Source organism: Lytechinus pictus, chromosome 18 (genome assembly GCF_037042905.1).
Source record: "Lytechinus pictus isolate F3 Inbred chromosome 18, Lp3.0, whole genome shotgun sequence".
NCBI lineage: Eukaryota > Metazoa > Echinodermata > Echinoidea > Temnopleuroida > Toxopneustidae > Lytechinus > Lytechinus pictus.
The window spans coordinates 2,465,001-2,481,257 of NC_087262.1; the positions used below are offsets into that span (position 1 = coordinate 2,465,001).

Sequence of the window (16,257 nt, forward strand, 5' to 3'; positions counted from 1 at the left end):
TATTGCATATAAGGGAACTTATTTTACAGGGCCATATGGCCTTATTTTAGTTTCCCTTTTCAGCATTTTCAACTGCTAAATTTTTGTATGTTTTACCCTTTCTTTCTTTTTGATTGAAAGGTATTGTTATGACTTTTTAATTTCTTCAGATGTATTTTATTTGTATCTATTTGTATATAATTGCATTCATTATATTATATTGTAATTACCTATTTTGTATGCGAATATAAACTAAATGATAAAAAACAAACACATAATATTAATTACTCAAAACATGACACTCTAATCCTTTCATTGTTATAAATCAAGTATATTTTTTATTTTAACCACTCAATTAATGAACGGTGTCAATCTATTTTCTGTTTTTCACCCCCCCCCCCCCCCCCACCTCCTTCTCTGTCTCTCTTTCTAGTTTTCTTTAATGCTTTTTTTTTCTTTTTATCATTTCATTGTCTTTTTTTCTTTCGATTTTCTTTTCTTTCCCTTCCCCTAGTCTTTCATTCTCTTCTTTTTCTCTCTCTCTCTCTCTGGTGTTTTAATAAAAACGATTAAAAATACTAAGACCACTTGCTGACTAGATTTTGGCTCGGATCAGATTATCTTAAAAAATTCGCGTGTTTATAAGTTCTCCTACTACTGCATGGGCGAATCAAGTACATGTACTTATTAATACGAGATACGAAAAATTTTGTATTTCTTTTTATGGGCAAGCAATAACAAGAAAGGAGAAGGCTCACCTTCGAAAAGTGTCAAATTGTGTTGCTACTAGTGTGCTGAGCTCCAAAAGGCGTGCACTTCCAGTAACGGGCGGGTATAACAGTGCACAATGCCCACCCCCCCCCCTCCCCCCTCCCCCCTCCCCCCCCCCCACATCGATCCTGCTTCAACTATTAAAGTATACTTATACAGAATCATGAACATGCTAACTCTCCATTTTTTATCTATGTTTTGTTCAAAGTAGTTTGACATATCTTATTTTAATACAGAGTCTTCTCGGAGGACGAATCCAGTTTGTTTGTTCAGCTGCCGCCCCCCTCTCACCTGACACTGCACAGTTCATCCGGGCAGCTATGAGCCCTAATGTAAGTCTATCCTCGGGGCGGCGCTAGTGGTCGGCAGGGGCGACTGCCCCTTGGATATTTCTTTTTTTTAGGATTAAAAACTAATGAAAAAGGACTGAGGAAGAAAGTAGAACATGAAGAAAATATTCCTCTATTATTTTCTTATAGTAATATACACTCTTAAAAAAAACCCTGATTTTACAGAAAAAAAAAAGATTTTGCAGAAAGCTATAACAGAATCATTCTGTAAATTCATAAAACAGGATTTTAACAGAACAGGGACCTGTTGCAGAAAGAGTTGCGTTTTAACGCAAGTCAAAATATCAAGCGCAAATCCCGAATATGAGTGCTTCATTGGCTGAAAATCAAGTTGCGCAAGATTTTTTGAGTTACGTTTTGATCGCAACTCTTTCTGCAACGGGCCCCTGGTCTGTTTAAAAAGGGGGAAAAAGGTGTTTTATTTAAGGAAATTTGTAAGGTTCCATACACCATATACAAATTTCCTGTAATTTTACATGATATGATGTAAGATTACGCAATCTGGTAAGATTATAGGTGTTCTCGAGACTCTGCTGCAGGAACTTCTTTATTTTAAGGATAAATTTTCTAACAGTGTATAGTATCTTATTTCAGTGATATCATATAATTCTCTGTTAGTTAAAAACTTACATTTGGAATTCAATCTACTCCTATACATGTAGTATCTCGAGGCCTATGGACAGACCGAAGCTCCACTCATCTGTCACAGCCTAACACATGATCATACTAGCGGTCACGTGGGGATCCCAGGAGGCGATGTGCAGATCAAGTTGATCGATGTACCTGAATTGGATTATTACTCCAAAGATGATCAAGGAGAGGTAATCGGTAGTCATAATTGTGGAGCGTTGTGGCCCAGTAGATTAGTCTTCGATCTTCGAAACAGAGGGTCGTGGGTTCGAATCCCAGCCATGGCGTAATTTCCTTCGGCAAGAAATTTATCCACATTGTGCTGCACTCGACCCAGGTGAGGTGAATGGGTACCCGGTAGGATTTATCCCTTGAATGCTTTAGCGCCTATATGGCCGCTCAGCTACAGCCGGGGTAATAATAATATACCAAGTATATTTCAGCGCCTTGAGCACATAATCAATGTGGATTTGGCGCTTTATAAATACTATATTATTATTATTATTATTATTAAATCAAAGGGTGTGCTTTCATGCCTGTTCTTATTTATGTGGAGTCAAATTTGACTGGGAATAGCGCCAGCTGGAAGTCACCTCTATCCCCAATCGAGTCAATGTGACTCAGATTTAGAATTACTCTGAATGGTGCGGCATCGACTGGAAAATCACTCGATTCCGAGTCAAAGTAACCAATAAAGTAAACGATTCACTTGCATTCGAAATAGGCCTATAGTTAACTTCCAGCTGGCGCCATTCCGTGCCAAAGTTCACTTTTCCCCCGGATGCGATGTCAGTTTGACTGGCTAAGCCGAAAAGATGTATACACTCTTAAAGTAATGTAGTTGAGCAAAAAAAATGCCCAAATTTTTAACCAACCATGGGCAACATACTGTCCACACAACTATTGGTTAAAATCTGTCCAAATTGGGTCTTAAAAACTAATAATTGGGTGATAAATTGGCTCAATTGGACAATAATTGCCCAGAATATATATGTTTATATTTTACCAACATAGTATTACCCAACACAGTGGACAGTATGTTGCCCAACATTTTAAGTGTGAACCTATATTACTTTTATTTGTATTGCTTTTCACAACGCGTACATCTGGTCTCAAATTGTTTTATGTTTTAATGTATATGGGAACGAGGGAGAGGGGAAACAGACATTATTAAGATGAAATGGAGGGAGATGGAGAGTTGTTTCTTCATACTAAAACTTTATGCCTTTATCTTTTCCTATTTTTGAAACAATTTGTAGGTTTTATCCTCAATTCTGAACAATAGCCCTCGTCTTTTATTTATCTCTCATGATTTTTCAGGTGTGTGTGAAAGGGAGCCACGTCTTTAGCGGTTACTACAAAGATCCCGAGCTGACCAGTCAAGTCTTACAAGACGGTTGGGTCAGAACAGGCGACATTGGTAGATGGAACAAGGTAACAAAATAAGTACATTTTGCCGCCCTTCACCCAGGTGATCAATAGATTCTTAAATGAACATTAATTATTCTTTATGTAGTGAGCAGTACTTACAAATCGGTTAAATATGAGTGATATCAGAGTGCCTTTAGCAACTTGTCAATTGGATATATTGGCGGGCCTCCCATCTCTTAAAAGACTCAAGCTTCCAAATAACTATTTCAATCGAGTTAACGGTCCTTTTAAAGGTCAAGTCTAACCCCCAAAACAGGGGATGATTTGAATTTATCTGTCTATAGAGAAAAGTCAAACAAGCATAACTCTGAAAATGTAAAAATGTCATCAAACTCAGATGAAAAATAAGAAAGTTATGACAATTATTTAAACATGCTTAAGTTACGCTTATAGTTTCAACATATCAACAACTCGACGACATGAAATGAGAAGGTTAATGTCCCTCAGTTAATCTTTCTTTTGTTTGTTTTTGTTTGAATTATACAATAGGCCTATTTTGTACAGATTTACAATAAGGATAAACTTGAATGAACCAGAATGTTAATTACACATATTCACAGGTCGATGGGAAGAAAGTTGTAATATTTCATACTTCACATAAGGAAATACAAAAGAAATAGTGAGTAGATGATGTCATCAGTCCCCTCATTTGCATACCGACCAGGATGTGCATATAACTGTTTTGTGAAATTAAGCAAAGCTTTAAAATGTCATTACTTTCTTATTTTACATCCGATTTTCATAATTTTAAACATTTCAGTGTTATGCTTGTTGGATTTTTCTCTTTATATTCAAATCAACTTTTTGTTGGGATGGACTTGTCGTTTAAGGACTATACACTAGATTCCGAAAAGAATACTCTACTTTCTTCATATTCTAACGTCCACTTTCAGAATGTCAAATTTTCAGAATGTTCAATATCTGCTCTTTAATTTAATCACAGAAAATTGTCACGAAATAACAAAGTTCTTTTTATTTGAAATAAGGCTTGAGTTCCTATCATTTCATAAAATGTAGAGGTTTTACAGGCTAGTTTTCAGATTTATTCAGACATTCCGTTTTGTTGACGATCAGCCATGCACAAAGTCTTTTGTTAACCATGCGACGTTTGTTTAATGAAATTATGGAAATACAAACATTGTTGCGAAGGAAAATAACTTAATTATTTCTTGACCGTTTTCTGTGATTGAGGTATCAAATTTAAGAGCAGATATTGAACTTTTTAAGCATGTGATTTTATTTGGAAATTCAGATACCCCGCCGGATGAGTTTTTGGTATCCTTTCTTCAATTTTTTTTGCTCACTCATGCGTGAATGAGAAATCTTCTATGCTGTACCGGATGAAAAGGAAGACTCTAAGCTTTACCAATGATAGGTCATTTTGTCCATTGTATTTGTGATTAAGTTATGATAAATCATCGCTAAATCTCAGTTTCATTTTTGTGGGACGCACTGTACAGTCCCTACAGGTGACAAATATCCGTCTTGATTTGTTTTCAACATGTTTAATGTTAATGTTCTTACAAATCAAACATTATAACGAAACTGCCATTTAAAGTGTGTTCAAGATAATTTTACTGTCGATTCTCGTAATTACCAAGCTACCACCTGACATGGTGTATCTCGCCGTTCTCTCACTCGCGTGTCCTCCCGCTTCCTTTACTTTAATAAAGACTTGTGAACCTTCCTTACGCGCTAAACCATCGCCACATTCTGGTTTATACCATTTACCACAAGAAAGGATCACCAGTCGATCTTAAAGTCGCTCTTAACTTACGAACGGCTTTATGAAACTCTCACCTGCTAATCCAAGACTGGGTTTCACAATTCACGCCTTTCTTCTTAACCAATCAGAGTGGAAGTCTCTCGATTATTGATCGTAAGAAGGATATCTTCAAGCTGTCGCAGGGTGTCTACATAGCCCCAGAGAGGATTGAGAATGTATACCTCAGAGAACCTCTAGTCGCTCAGGCTTTCGTCACGGGTGACACAACCAAGGTATGATGTCATCCTGACCATTGATTCCAGAAACATTTGCTCTGGCGACAAGTGCTTTGCTATAAATTCCTCCTACTAATCGAATGACTAACTTCACCCCTGGAATTAACACTATATAGCCTCCTCTAAACCTAACACAAAAACCTACTGTAACTCTAACCATATAGGCCTATCTTAGACGAAATTAAGCCCTGGGGCCCGTCTTACAAAGAGTTGCGATTGATTCGATCAATCGCAACTATGGAAAGCCAGCAAAGTCAACATATAAAATGCATGTTTGCTCAAAAATCTTTTTAGATATGAATGTATATCAATAAATTCACTGATTTCTTTACAATTTGGTGTTGTCTCATTTGTTTACAAAGGACATTTTGCAAATTTCCTGAAAAATTATGACACTGATGGATTTCCATAGAGTTATGATTGATTGGATCAATCGTAACTCTTTGTAAGACGGACAATTTGTCGCAGGAGCGGCGACATGACAATTGCTCCTGGTTCAATTTCGTCTAAGATGTTGCAATATGGTTTTATGTTAGGTTTAGTGCTAGTTTTAGGGTAGGGTACAGTGTTAAACCCAGGGTTGAAGTTCCCATTTCATTAATGATCAGTGTGGAATTTAGAGCGGAGCAATTGTCGCCGGAGCAAGTGTCATAGAACTCACAGGAGAAAATGTCGTATATGACTCATTGGATTTGGTTTATTAAGCATTTAACCAGTATCGGTTTTTTTACCAAAATAATGGCATTTATCACTAAAATAGTTTTGATAATCATATTTTGGTTTTAGCACCCACCCTTGCAAAAGATGATGAAATACCTCAATAGCCAGATGTCATCTGATCACAATAGCTGTGATAAAGCCGAGATAATATTTAAAAAGTTCTTATAGGAACATATCTAGCGCTCTGTTGTTCATTATTAATAATATTATTTTTATTATCAAAGAGATTGTTTAAGGTGTTAAAGGTGTTCACTTGTTCTTGTAAATTACAATTTTTTCGTTAAATTGTTTATTTGACAATATGTAAGCCTGACATTAGTGTGTTTCTAGGGAGGGGGTAATGGTGTTGTTAATACATTTTTTTTTTTCTTGTAGAATAGTCTAGTTGGGATAATGGTTCCGGATCAGGAAGAACTTGAAAAGTTTGCCAAGAAACATAAAATCCCCGGATGCTTTGAAGAGCTTTGTCAGAATGAGGTGAGTAGCCCCCCCCCCCCCCCCGGGAGCACTTCAAAGGAGGGATGGGTGACCAAAGGGTGGGGGGGCTCGGAAAAGGGGCTGCCGGGTTTTGAAAAAAAAACAAGTTCTTTATATTAGACACAACAAACGCATAAGGAGGCATGGCAGAATGGTGTCTTATGGAGTATCTATAAATAAAATTGGACACGCTGTACTCATCACCCCCCTCCCATATCTCTGCCCCCCTCTCTCTCTTTCTTTCTTTCTTTCTCTCTCTCTCTTTCTCTATCCTCCTCCCTCCCCCTCTCTACTTTGCTTTGTATGTATACATGCATAATTGATTGAGGTACCTGCAGCCAAACCTTTGGAAATTCATCGGTCTCGGCTGGCTTTCCGTACTTTTTGTATTGAAATTAAATGACATGAAAAGAAATGAGATGAAATGAAATGAAATGAAGTGAGATGAGATGAAATGAAATGAAATGAAATGAAATGAAATGAAATGAAATGAAATGAAATGAAATGAAGTGAAGTGAGATGAGATGAGATGAAATGAAATGAAATTATGAAAAGAAATGAATAGAATGAAATGAAATGAAATGAAATGAAATGGAAGGGAATTTAATTGAAATTGAACAAAATGAAATTAATTTGAACTAACTAAATCAAATATTTTTGTCATTTTGTTTTCTTTACTGATAATATTTCTTAATATACCAATCAATCCTGCAGAAAGTGAAAGAAGTCATTTTCTCACGAGTGATGAAACACGGTAAGGCGGAGGGACTTGCTGGCTTTGAACAGGTATGTATTCAATTAATAATGTCATGTTAATTGATTTAAATCATTGATTATGACATTAATGATTGCAGTTTTGCATTCAGTCCTAGTTTCATCCCCCCACTCCCCCGTACCGTCTCGATACCAGCAGTGGCGATCCTTTTTTTTTCCGTGGTAGTAACAAATAAGTCAAATTTAAATAGTTGTAAGTATTCATGAAACAGTTCCTGGTCAGACTTCGTCCAATGCCTTTGTAAAAAGTTTTGTATTAAGTATTTTCTTCTTTCATTCTTTTTTTTTTCTTTCTTAGCGCGTTAAAATGTCCGTATAAAGCGCTTTATACGGACGTTTTAAAGCAAAATATAGTTGTATTTTCTAAAGTATAGTGTTTTATAAAGTATATTGTTGTATGTTGTCATGTGTGCATAGGCGGCGGAAGCGGGGGGGGGGCCTGTCCCCCTAAATTTGAGGTGGGGGACGGTACCCCCCTATATTTGTTGTGTTGAGAACCTTTTTTGGGGGGCTTGTCAAATTTTTTACCTGTGTCCATCCCAAAGTTTCAGGTAGGACCCACCCCCCCCCCCTATTTTTTTGCCTTCCGCCGCCAATGCATATGTGTGACTAAGCCGAATTTCCATGCAGTGTGGACAAATAAAACAAATTTAACAAGTTTTTAAAAAAAATTATTCTTCTGTGACTTATTATTTCGTTAAGGTTAAGGGCATTCATGTCCACTCTGAGCCATTCACCGAAGACGCTGGACTTCTTACCCCAACACTGAAGAGCAAACGGAATGTAATGAAACAAATCTTCGCTGAGGAGATCATTGAAATGTACTCTGAAATCGATCGGGGATCAAAATAGGTTGAACGGAGACTGAGGAAGAGGACTGGAGAATAGCTGCAAAAGGGGGATTTCTTAAAGAGGATATTCACATCAACTAAAAAAAAAGGGTTTCAATAAAAAGAGAGCAGTTCAACAAGCAAAACGCAATAACGTTTATTAGAATCGGGTGTAAAATTATATTTCGCTTAATTTCATATTCTTTAAATGTATAAACAGAGTCGTATTTTTGATGAGGGTAGGACGCGTAAAAATAAAAAGTTGAAAGCGAGAAAGCAAAGCGACCAAGCTTGGCCGGCGTTTTTGCATTTTGTAAAGCCGTAAAAATTGAAAGATTTCGTGCATACTTTGGGGGAATTTTGTGAAAATTTTTAGTAAAAAATGCAAGTTTTCAAATTTTCTGGGGGTAACTGCCCCCCCCCCCCCCCCCCCCCCCCCGCTGCGTACGGCCATGAATGCAAATGAGGGAACCAATACTTGCCGCCACCCATTCAGTATATTTTTGTATTTGTACAAGAAATATGAAAGGTTCGGTTTTTCCTCATTGCGATGTGAAACAATGATTCTTCCCTGAACAAGAGGAGTTTTGCATCGTGATCCAAAAAAAGCTTAATGATTGTTAAATCTACAAAAAATGAAATATATTAGTATTCATGTAATAAAATATACAAGAAATAATGAGTGAGGGATATCATCAGCTCTTCACTTGCGCAAATATCATAGTTTGTGTTAATAAGCGAAAGTTTGAAATGTCACATCCGATTTCGATTAAATTTTCAGCACTATGCTTGTTTCAACTCTTGATTCTTTTCTCTTCTCATTCAAATCACTCTTTTCTTTTATTTGGGTGGACCTGACCTTTAATGGGAGGTTCTGCATAAAAAGGGGATGAATATTTAGATTTCGGACTGAGAGTATGACAATTTTAAAGATATCACAGGTTGGAAATAAAGAGAAATTCCAAGCAAAATAGGGATAATTGATGGATGGGAACATTGGCGTAACTACGGGGGGAGGGGCACGTGCCCCCCCCCCCCCCCCCCATCGGCTGTCAAGAAGAAAACGGAGGCAAAAGGGGAGGAGAAAGAGGGGAAAGAAAGAGAAAAGTAGTGGAAGAAGAAGAAATTATATAATGTCATTTCGCGCTCGCATTATTTGATCAGTGAGATATATATCCGTTTAATGGCACACTCCTAAAAATGTCTCTATTAGGTCAGTAGACCTGGCAATTGAACGCGCTTCGCGCGCCCACTAAGTGACTAATATATTTGCTGGTACACCCTCCCCCAATTCCGTGATCCACTGGATGGGAAGATGGGGAAAAGTGAGGTAATCAAAACGAAGATGAAGGAAAGGAGATGATGAGAAGGCAGAAAGTGAAAACGGATAAAGGTAGTTCTTAAGGACAACCCAGAGTCAATGATCATGATGATGGGAGACTCATTTCATACTTTTTCATTAAAATATCACTCGCCTACAGCAAACAGGACCGTTTCACTCGAGTGGAATATTTCTCCATAAGATCATTCCCTTTTCCTGTAATAATATGAGCATCCAATCAGGTGGGTGTTTCATAAAGCTGTTCGTAAGATAAGAGCGACTTTAAGAACGACTGGTGATCCTTTCTTTTGGTAAATGGTATACATACACCATTGGCAATTGTTTAGCGCGTAAGAAAAGTTCACCAGTCGTTCTTAAAGTCGCTCTTAACTTACGAACAGCTTTATGAAACGGCCCCCCGGTCTGTTAATAATTTTATATTTTTGTAAGTCTCTCATGTCATGCTTTTATATTTTTGTAAGTCTGTCATGTCATGACTGTTATGTCGAAAGAATCGTGCCATATTGACCTGATAGTTTTTATGTATTGAACATTCCTTTCCGTCTTGCCTATATGGTTGGGCATAGGAAAAGTTGATGAAGGTTAGTATACAGCGCTGTTTGGTAACTTTATTTTGTAAATGCATGAAAAAAAACTTGTTGATGTTGTGTAAAATAAATTGTCAACATTCAATGGCGGGAAAAGCTTGGCATTTGTGGTCACTTGTGTGTGTTACTTTTACAAAGCATGTAATTGTGATTTTTTATTGATTTTTCGGGTTTCGTGTTATGCCAATATACTGCTTTCTAAACCATCTCAATGGGTGGTATTCTAATTTACAATTGCAAAGATTAGCTAATCCTAAGTAACAGTGGTCACATTATTCCAATCCTGTGGAAAAAGATTAGGTATTGTTTATGATTAGATATGGTCCACATGTCATTTAGAACACGTGTTTACTTTCAATAAATTCAATTTCATCCTATGATTGTTTTGTAAAATAATGTTTTCATTTAAATTACCATTTCATATAATGTTTTTCCACAAGCTGTATGATATTCTGGTTTTACAATTTATAATGAAATATTTCATATTCGTATATTTTGTAAATACAATGTTATGCTTATTGATATGTGTATGCACATTATTTTATGACATAAAGCAACTGAAATACATCTGAATCTGCAATACAATTTATAATGAAATATTTTATATTCGTATATTTTTTTAATACAATGTTATGCTAATTGATTTGTGTATGTATTGCTTTTATGACATAAAGCAACTGAAATACATCTGAATCTGCAATGAGCAAATTCTGTTCTTGATAACATAAATCTGTGAAAATTAATTTCTGAAATGAATGTAATAAATTTATTATCTTTCCTTGGAATTTAAGATTGTTTGTCTAATTTTGTCCAAACTTTCACACTTTTGCTCCTCTTTGATTAATATTTTTCTTTTATAAAAACTTTTTCGTTTTGCTGGAAAAGCTTGAGTAAATTTCAGTTTATTGTGAAAAAAAAAACACATGCCGGCAATCACTTTTCACTGAATGACACCCCTGACCAGCCACCTCCTTTAACCCAACCCTCCTACTCTCTTTCACCACTTGCTTCTGCCATGTCTTCTTCAGTCACCCCCCCCCCCCATTTCTCTGACCATCTTCCTCCCTCAACCCAACCCTGCTACTCCCACCCTCCACTTGCTTCTTCCATGTCTTCTTCAGTCACCCAAACCCCTCTAACTCTAACCATCTTCCTCCTCAACCCAAACCATCCTACTCTCCTCCATCACTTGCTTCTGCCATGTTTCCTTTAGTCACCCCGTACCCCTCTAACCATCTTCCACCCTCAACCCAACACTCCTCCTCTCATCCTTCACTTGCTTCTTCCTTCTCTTCTTCGGTCACCCCTACCCCTCTAACGATCCTCCTCCCTCAACCCAACCCTCCTACTCTCATCCTCCACTTGCTCCTTCCATGTCTTCTTTAGTCACCCCTACCCCTCTAACCATCTTCCTCCTCAACCCAACGCTCCTACTCTCCTCCTCCACTTGCTTCTTCAATGTCTTCTTCAGTCACCCCTACCCCTCTAACCATCCTCCTCCCTCAACTCAACCCTCCTACTCTAACCCTCCACTTGCTTCTTCCATTTCTTCTTCCGTCACCCCCTTCCCCTTTGACCATCCTCCTCCCTCAACCCAACCCTCCTACTCTAACCCTCCACTTGCTTCTTCTATTTCTTCTTCAGTCACCCCTACCCCTCTAACCATCCTCCTCCCTCAGCCCAACCCTCCTACTCTAACCCTCCACTTGCTTCTTCCATGTCTTCTTTAGTCACCCCTACCCCTCTAACCATCTTCCTCCCTCAACTCAACCCTCCTACACTAACCCTCCACTTGCTTCTTTCATGTCTTCTTTAGTCACCCCTACCCCTCTAACCATCTTCCTCCTCAACCCAACGCTCCTACTCTCCTCCTCCACTTGCTTCTTCAATGTCTTCTTCAGTCACCCCTACCCCTCTAACCATCCTCCTCCCTCAACTCAACCCTCCTACTCTAACCCTCCACTTGCTTCTTCCATGTCTTCTTTAGTCACCCCTACCCCTCTAACCATCTTCCTCCCTCAACCCAACCCTCCTACTCTCATCCTTCACTTGCTTCTTCCATGTCTTCTTAAGTCACCCCTACCCCTCTAACCATCTTCCTCCTCAACCCAACCCTCCTACTCTAACCCTCCACTTGCTTCTTCCATTTCTTCTTCCGTCACCCCCTTCCCCTTTGACCATCCTCCTCCCTCAACCCAACCCTCCTACTCTAACCCTCCACTTGCTTCTTCTATTTCTTCTTCAGTCACCCCTACCCCTCTAACCATCCTCCTCCCTCAGCCCAACCCTCCTACTCTAACCCTCCACTTGCTTCTTCCATGTCTTTAGTCACCCCTACCCCTCTAACCATCTTCCTCCCTCAACTCAACCCTCCTACACTAACCCTCCACTTGCTTCTTCCATGTCTTCTTTAGTCACCCCTACCCCTCTAACCATCTTCCTCCTCAACCCAACCCTCCTACTCTCCTCCACCACTTGCTTCTTCCATGTCTTCTTTAGTCACCCCTACCCCTCTAACCATCTTCCTCCCTCAACCCAACCCTGCTACCCTCATCCTCCACTTGCTTCTTCCATGTCTTCTTTAGTCACCCCTACCCCTCTAACCATCTTCCTCCTCAACCCAACCCTCCTACTCTCCTCCACCACTTGCTTCTTCCATGTCTTCTTCAGTCACCCCTACCCCTCTAACCATCTTCTTACCTAAACCCAACACTCCCACTGATTCCTACATACCCCCCCCCTTCAAACTTTGTATAAAGATGTAATCATCCCTTCTCAAAAATACCTATACCAATCAATCCACCGCTTCTTCCCAAAGCCATTGTCAAATGTAAATCAAAAGGCCAAAACAAAACACATCATTTCAAACGAGTTTGACATCACATTTTCTTGTTCTTTATTTTTTTTCTCCAATTGACTACACAAATGTGATTACAAAGTATGAATGAGACACATAATTCATGAAAATCGTGGAAAACTTGAGAAGCAAAAACTGGATAAGATCACGAAAGCAAATGATTAGTTTCACAATGAAGTCTAAATTCTTTTTAAGGTAACTTTGAAGTTTTTTGGAAGTTAATCTATATTAATAGAGAATGCTGAGGTTATTAAATCCATTATTTACTGAAAACTTTTGAAGATTACATTAGTGTGATTAATTGTGGCAAGTGCAATCTTCTGTGGACCTCAACAATCCTGAAATTGCCATGTTGGTGAAAGAACGCCCTTAACAACACTTTCACACATCGCAGGCGCGCAAAAGCGCCCTTAGCAGCGCGCATAAGTGCATCGGGTAAGGGCGTTTCTGCACTAATGCGATCCGCAAAAATGTTCTGCTAAGTGCTATCTTGACCTGCCACAACAAAAAGTTTCACACCTACACAATATCATATCAGGCCTTTGGGAATTGAGTTGAAAATACTAAATTTCCGTCAAATGCCATGGGGCAGTCCGTCCCTAACCAACACAAAAAATGTGGCTGACATAATCAACGACGGTATTAATGTTTACAGTGAACATACAGTAGAATCCTAACTTCAAACAATTACTGGAGTAGATTTTACCATTGCATGATAGGAAGAGTGCCATTAAAGATTGACAGAACACGATTTACTTATCCATTGTGAATTGTATTGATAGAGAGATGACATACATTGCCCCAATTAACCTTAACCCTAAAATGGCCGGGGGGGGGGGTTGAATCAACCCCCCCTCAACATTTTCTGCGATCATTCCGCCGCGCGAATTTTTTTGACCGCGCCACTCGCAGAGTTTATACTTTTAAGTCTCGCGCATCTTTTGAGACCAAATTTACGACGCCCGGGTACGCGGTTCCAAAATAACGCAACATTTTGTACGTGCATGTCAGACCAAAAATTGTTCCAAAACGTGATTTTGTGTACAAAGTCAATGCAAATTGAGTTTTCTCATCTTATTCATAAAGATATGATTATTTTTACTTTAAACAGCTGAAAGCAATTGATTTTAGCATAATTATGCTTCAAAAAGGTTGTGCAATAAATCTGGTGAAAAAAACAAAGAAAAACAAAAGGTTGAAAAACAAAGAAATACATAAGAAATTCATAAAACAATAAAATGCATAAGAAACTGATTTCCAAACCGAAGTTTTTTTCAATTGCCATTGTTAAGAATGCTACAAAGAATATTTTAAACAAAAATTAGCATTCTAGGAGCTTTATTTAGTGAATTAGAGCAAAAAGTATGATTTATGCATAAATTAGCATAATTAATTCATATAAAATAAAATCTCATTATTTTGGAAAATTTTACCATACAGCCTTGTAGATTACATTACACACTACCAGCATGCAAATTTTTGCGGCGCTCGCGCGATCGGCGGCCGAGATCTCAGGGGGGGGGGGGGGTTGAATCAACACCCCCCCCCCGGCCACAGAACAGCCAAAAAAGCCCGGCCTAGTTAGGGTTAAGCACATCTGAAGGTGAACATGAATGAAATGTTATTAAATTGTATTAGTAATTCAAATCTTGTCAAGGGGAGTGTTTCATGATGAAAATAATCAGTGATATTCAATGACTAATTTGTTCTGAGCCAATCAAATGCAAGGATTTCAGTAGCTTATAACAGTTGACATTGAGAAACCACCAAGTTTTTGTTTCATGAAATGCTCCTCATAGCATATTTTCGATATATTTCAAGCAATCAAAGGGGAAATCAAAAAAGACCTTCTGTTTTCTGATTTGGGATATATGCTAGTGTCAGAAAAGGGCAATGACCTCAATAAACATTCTTACACAAAAAGTTTATTGATGTTACATTTAAGTTTTATAAAAGTTTTATACAAGTGTAGAGAAAAGTTGAATTTGTGTACAATATATAAGTAATGGATTTCTGTCCAAATTCAATTGGTAATATATTAATGACCAGTGATAAGAGTTCCTCTGACTGAAAATAAATGCGAGCCTCTTTATAACTACATGGAAAGAATACTCAAACAAATTATAATAATTATCAAATATCAAACCTAAATTATTATGATCAAGATTGTTTCTATATATATTACTCCAAGATAATTTGCTTTCTAGACCAGATTTAATCCACATTATGATTTCATTTATTCTGATCACACAATTGCAAACGTTTTCATTTCCACAACGAGCATAAATATCAAATATAGAATTGACAAAGTTGGACAAAACTTGTCCTTTCTTCCTGATTTCATGTGACGATCAACAAAATAGACTTTTTCTCCAAAGAAATATGAAACAGAAAAACAAACTGAAAAGAAAAATAACCACATATGTGATAGAGAGAATCGACAAAACTAAGTCACTGAGAAAATGTATTCTGTATAAATATTTACAAGGATATCCCTTAATTTCTGTATGTACAGCACGGCATATGGAGAGCAATCAGTATACAAACATTGCAATTCATTTCGGCTCTCCATACCACCATCCAATACAAAATAAGTTACAATGCATTATTATTATTTGAAAAATGGTCTGTATCGGACACATTGAGCACAAAATATAGGCCATCTATTTACGTTTGCGTCATTTACAACGAGGATAATTTACTTTGGAATGGTTTAATCATATCGATAAGATTTCCGTCTTCATTCCTTACAATGTACAAAGATAATGCTTTACTTCTCCAACTGTACAAAAAAACCGAGTGAGCATACAAAATTGTGTACAATCAACCAAGATTCAAAAGGCTGTATGTTACATTATGTTCAAATACATCATATAGCAAGTTCACATTCGCTCACATTGGAACATGGATTCACAGAAACTTTACAAAATACCTTCCATAAACCTCTCTTTTCGCATTCCTTTACACTTTTTTTTTCATGAATTCTAAGGCCAAAGTTTTTATGTATAGAATTTATCTAATGGGAGAAAGCCACAAAAGTCAAAATATTCATTCTGGGCAGATTCTCCCTTAAGAATTAATTTCTATTCTGCTTACCTCCCTCAAACTTCTCCCATCCCACCCATCCTCTGTTTCCACCCCTCCCCCTTCCCATCCCTCCTCCTGCTTGGCATTACCTTTTGTACAATATCACTCTTAACCCCTTTCATACTGGAACCAGGTGATCTCTCTACAAAATTTCAGGGAATAATATGATTCAGTTAATACTGGGTTAACCAATCTTCAAAAGCCAAATCCATCCAAAATCTAAGTTGATAGAATAAGAGACTGGAATTGGGACTTGAGTTAAATTGAAACAATACAATCAAATAAAACAGGCAGTCAAGAAAATCAAATTCAAAACTGGATATGAAGTTTTGCATTGAATCAGACAACAGTTATATGCATATCATAGCTGTATACATACGAGTTAAGCCAATGAAATAAAAATCACTCTTGCATGCATTTC

The 16,257-nt window shown here is 37.7% G+C and overlaps 1 protein-coding gene across 1 annotated transcript in view; it reads left to right on the plus strand.

The window, feature by feature from the left end:
- LOC129281752 (long-chain-fatty-acid--CoA ligase 5-like) overlaps positions 1–8,011 on the plus strand; it is a 14,410-nt gene extending 6,399 nt beyond the window's left edge. The window contains exons 7-13 of the mRNA XM_064113408.1: positions 987–1,082; positions 1,763–1,921; positions 3,051–3,164; positions 5,016–5,159; positions 6,258–6,359; positions 7,074–7,145; positions 7,836–8,011. Of these exons, the coding sequence (XP_063969478.1) occupies positions 987–1,082; positions 1,763–1,921; positions 3,051–3,164; positions 5,016–5,159; positions 6,258–6,359; positions 7,074–7,145; positions 7,836–7,985 (837 nt within the window). The 3' untranslated portion in view covers positions 7,986–8,011. The remainder of the gene's footprint in view (positions 1–986; positions 1,083–1,762; positions 1,922–3,050; positions 3,165–5,015; positions 5,160–6,257; positions 6,360–7,073; positions 7,146–7,835) is intronic.
- Positions 8,012–16,257: the final 8,246 nt, after the last annotated feature.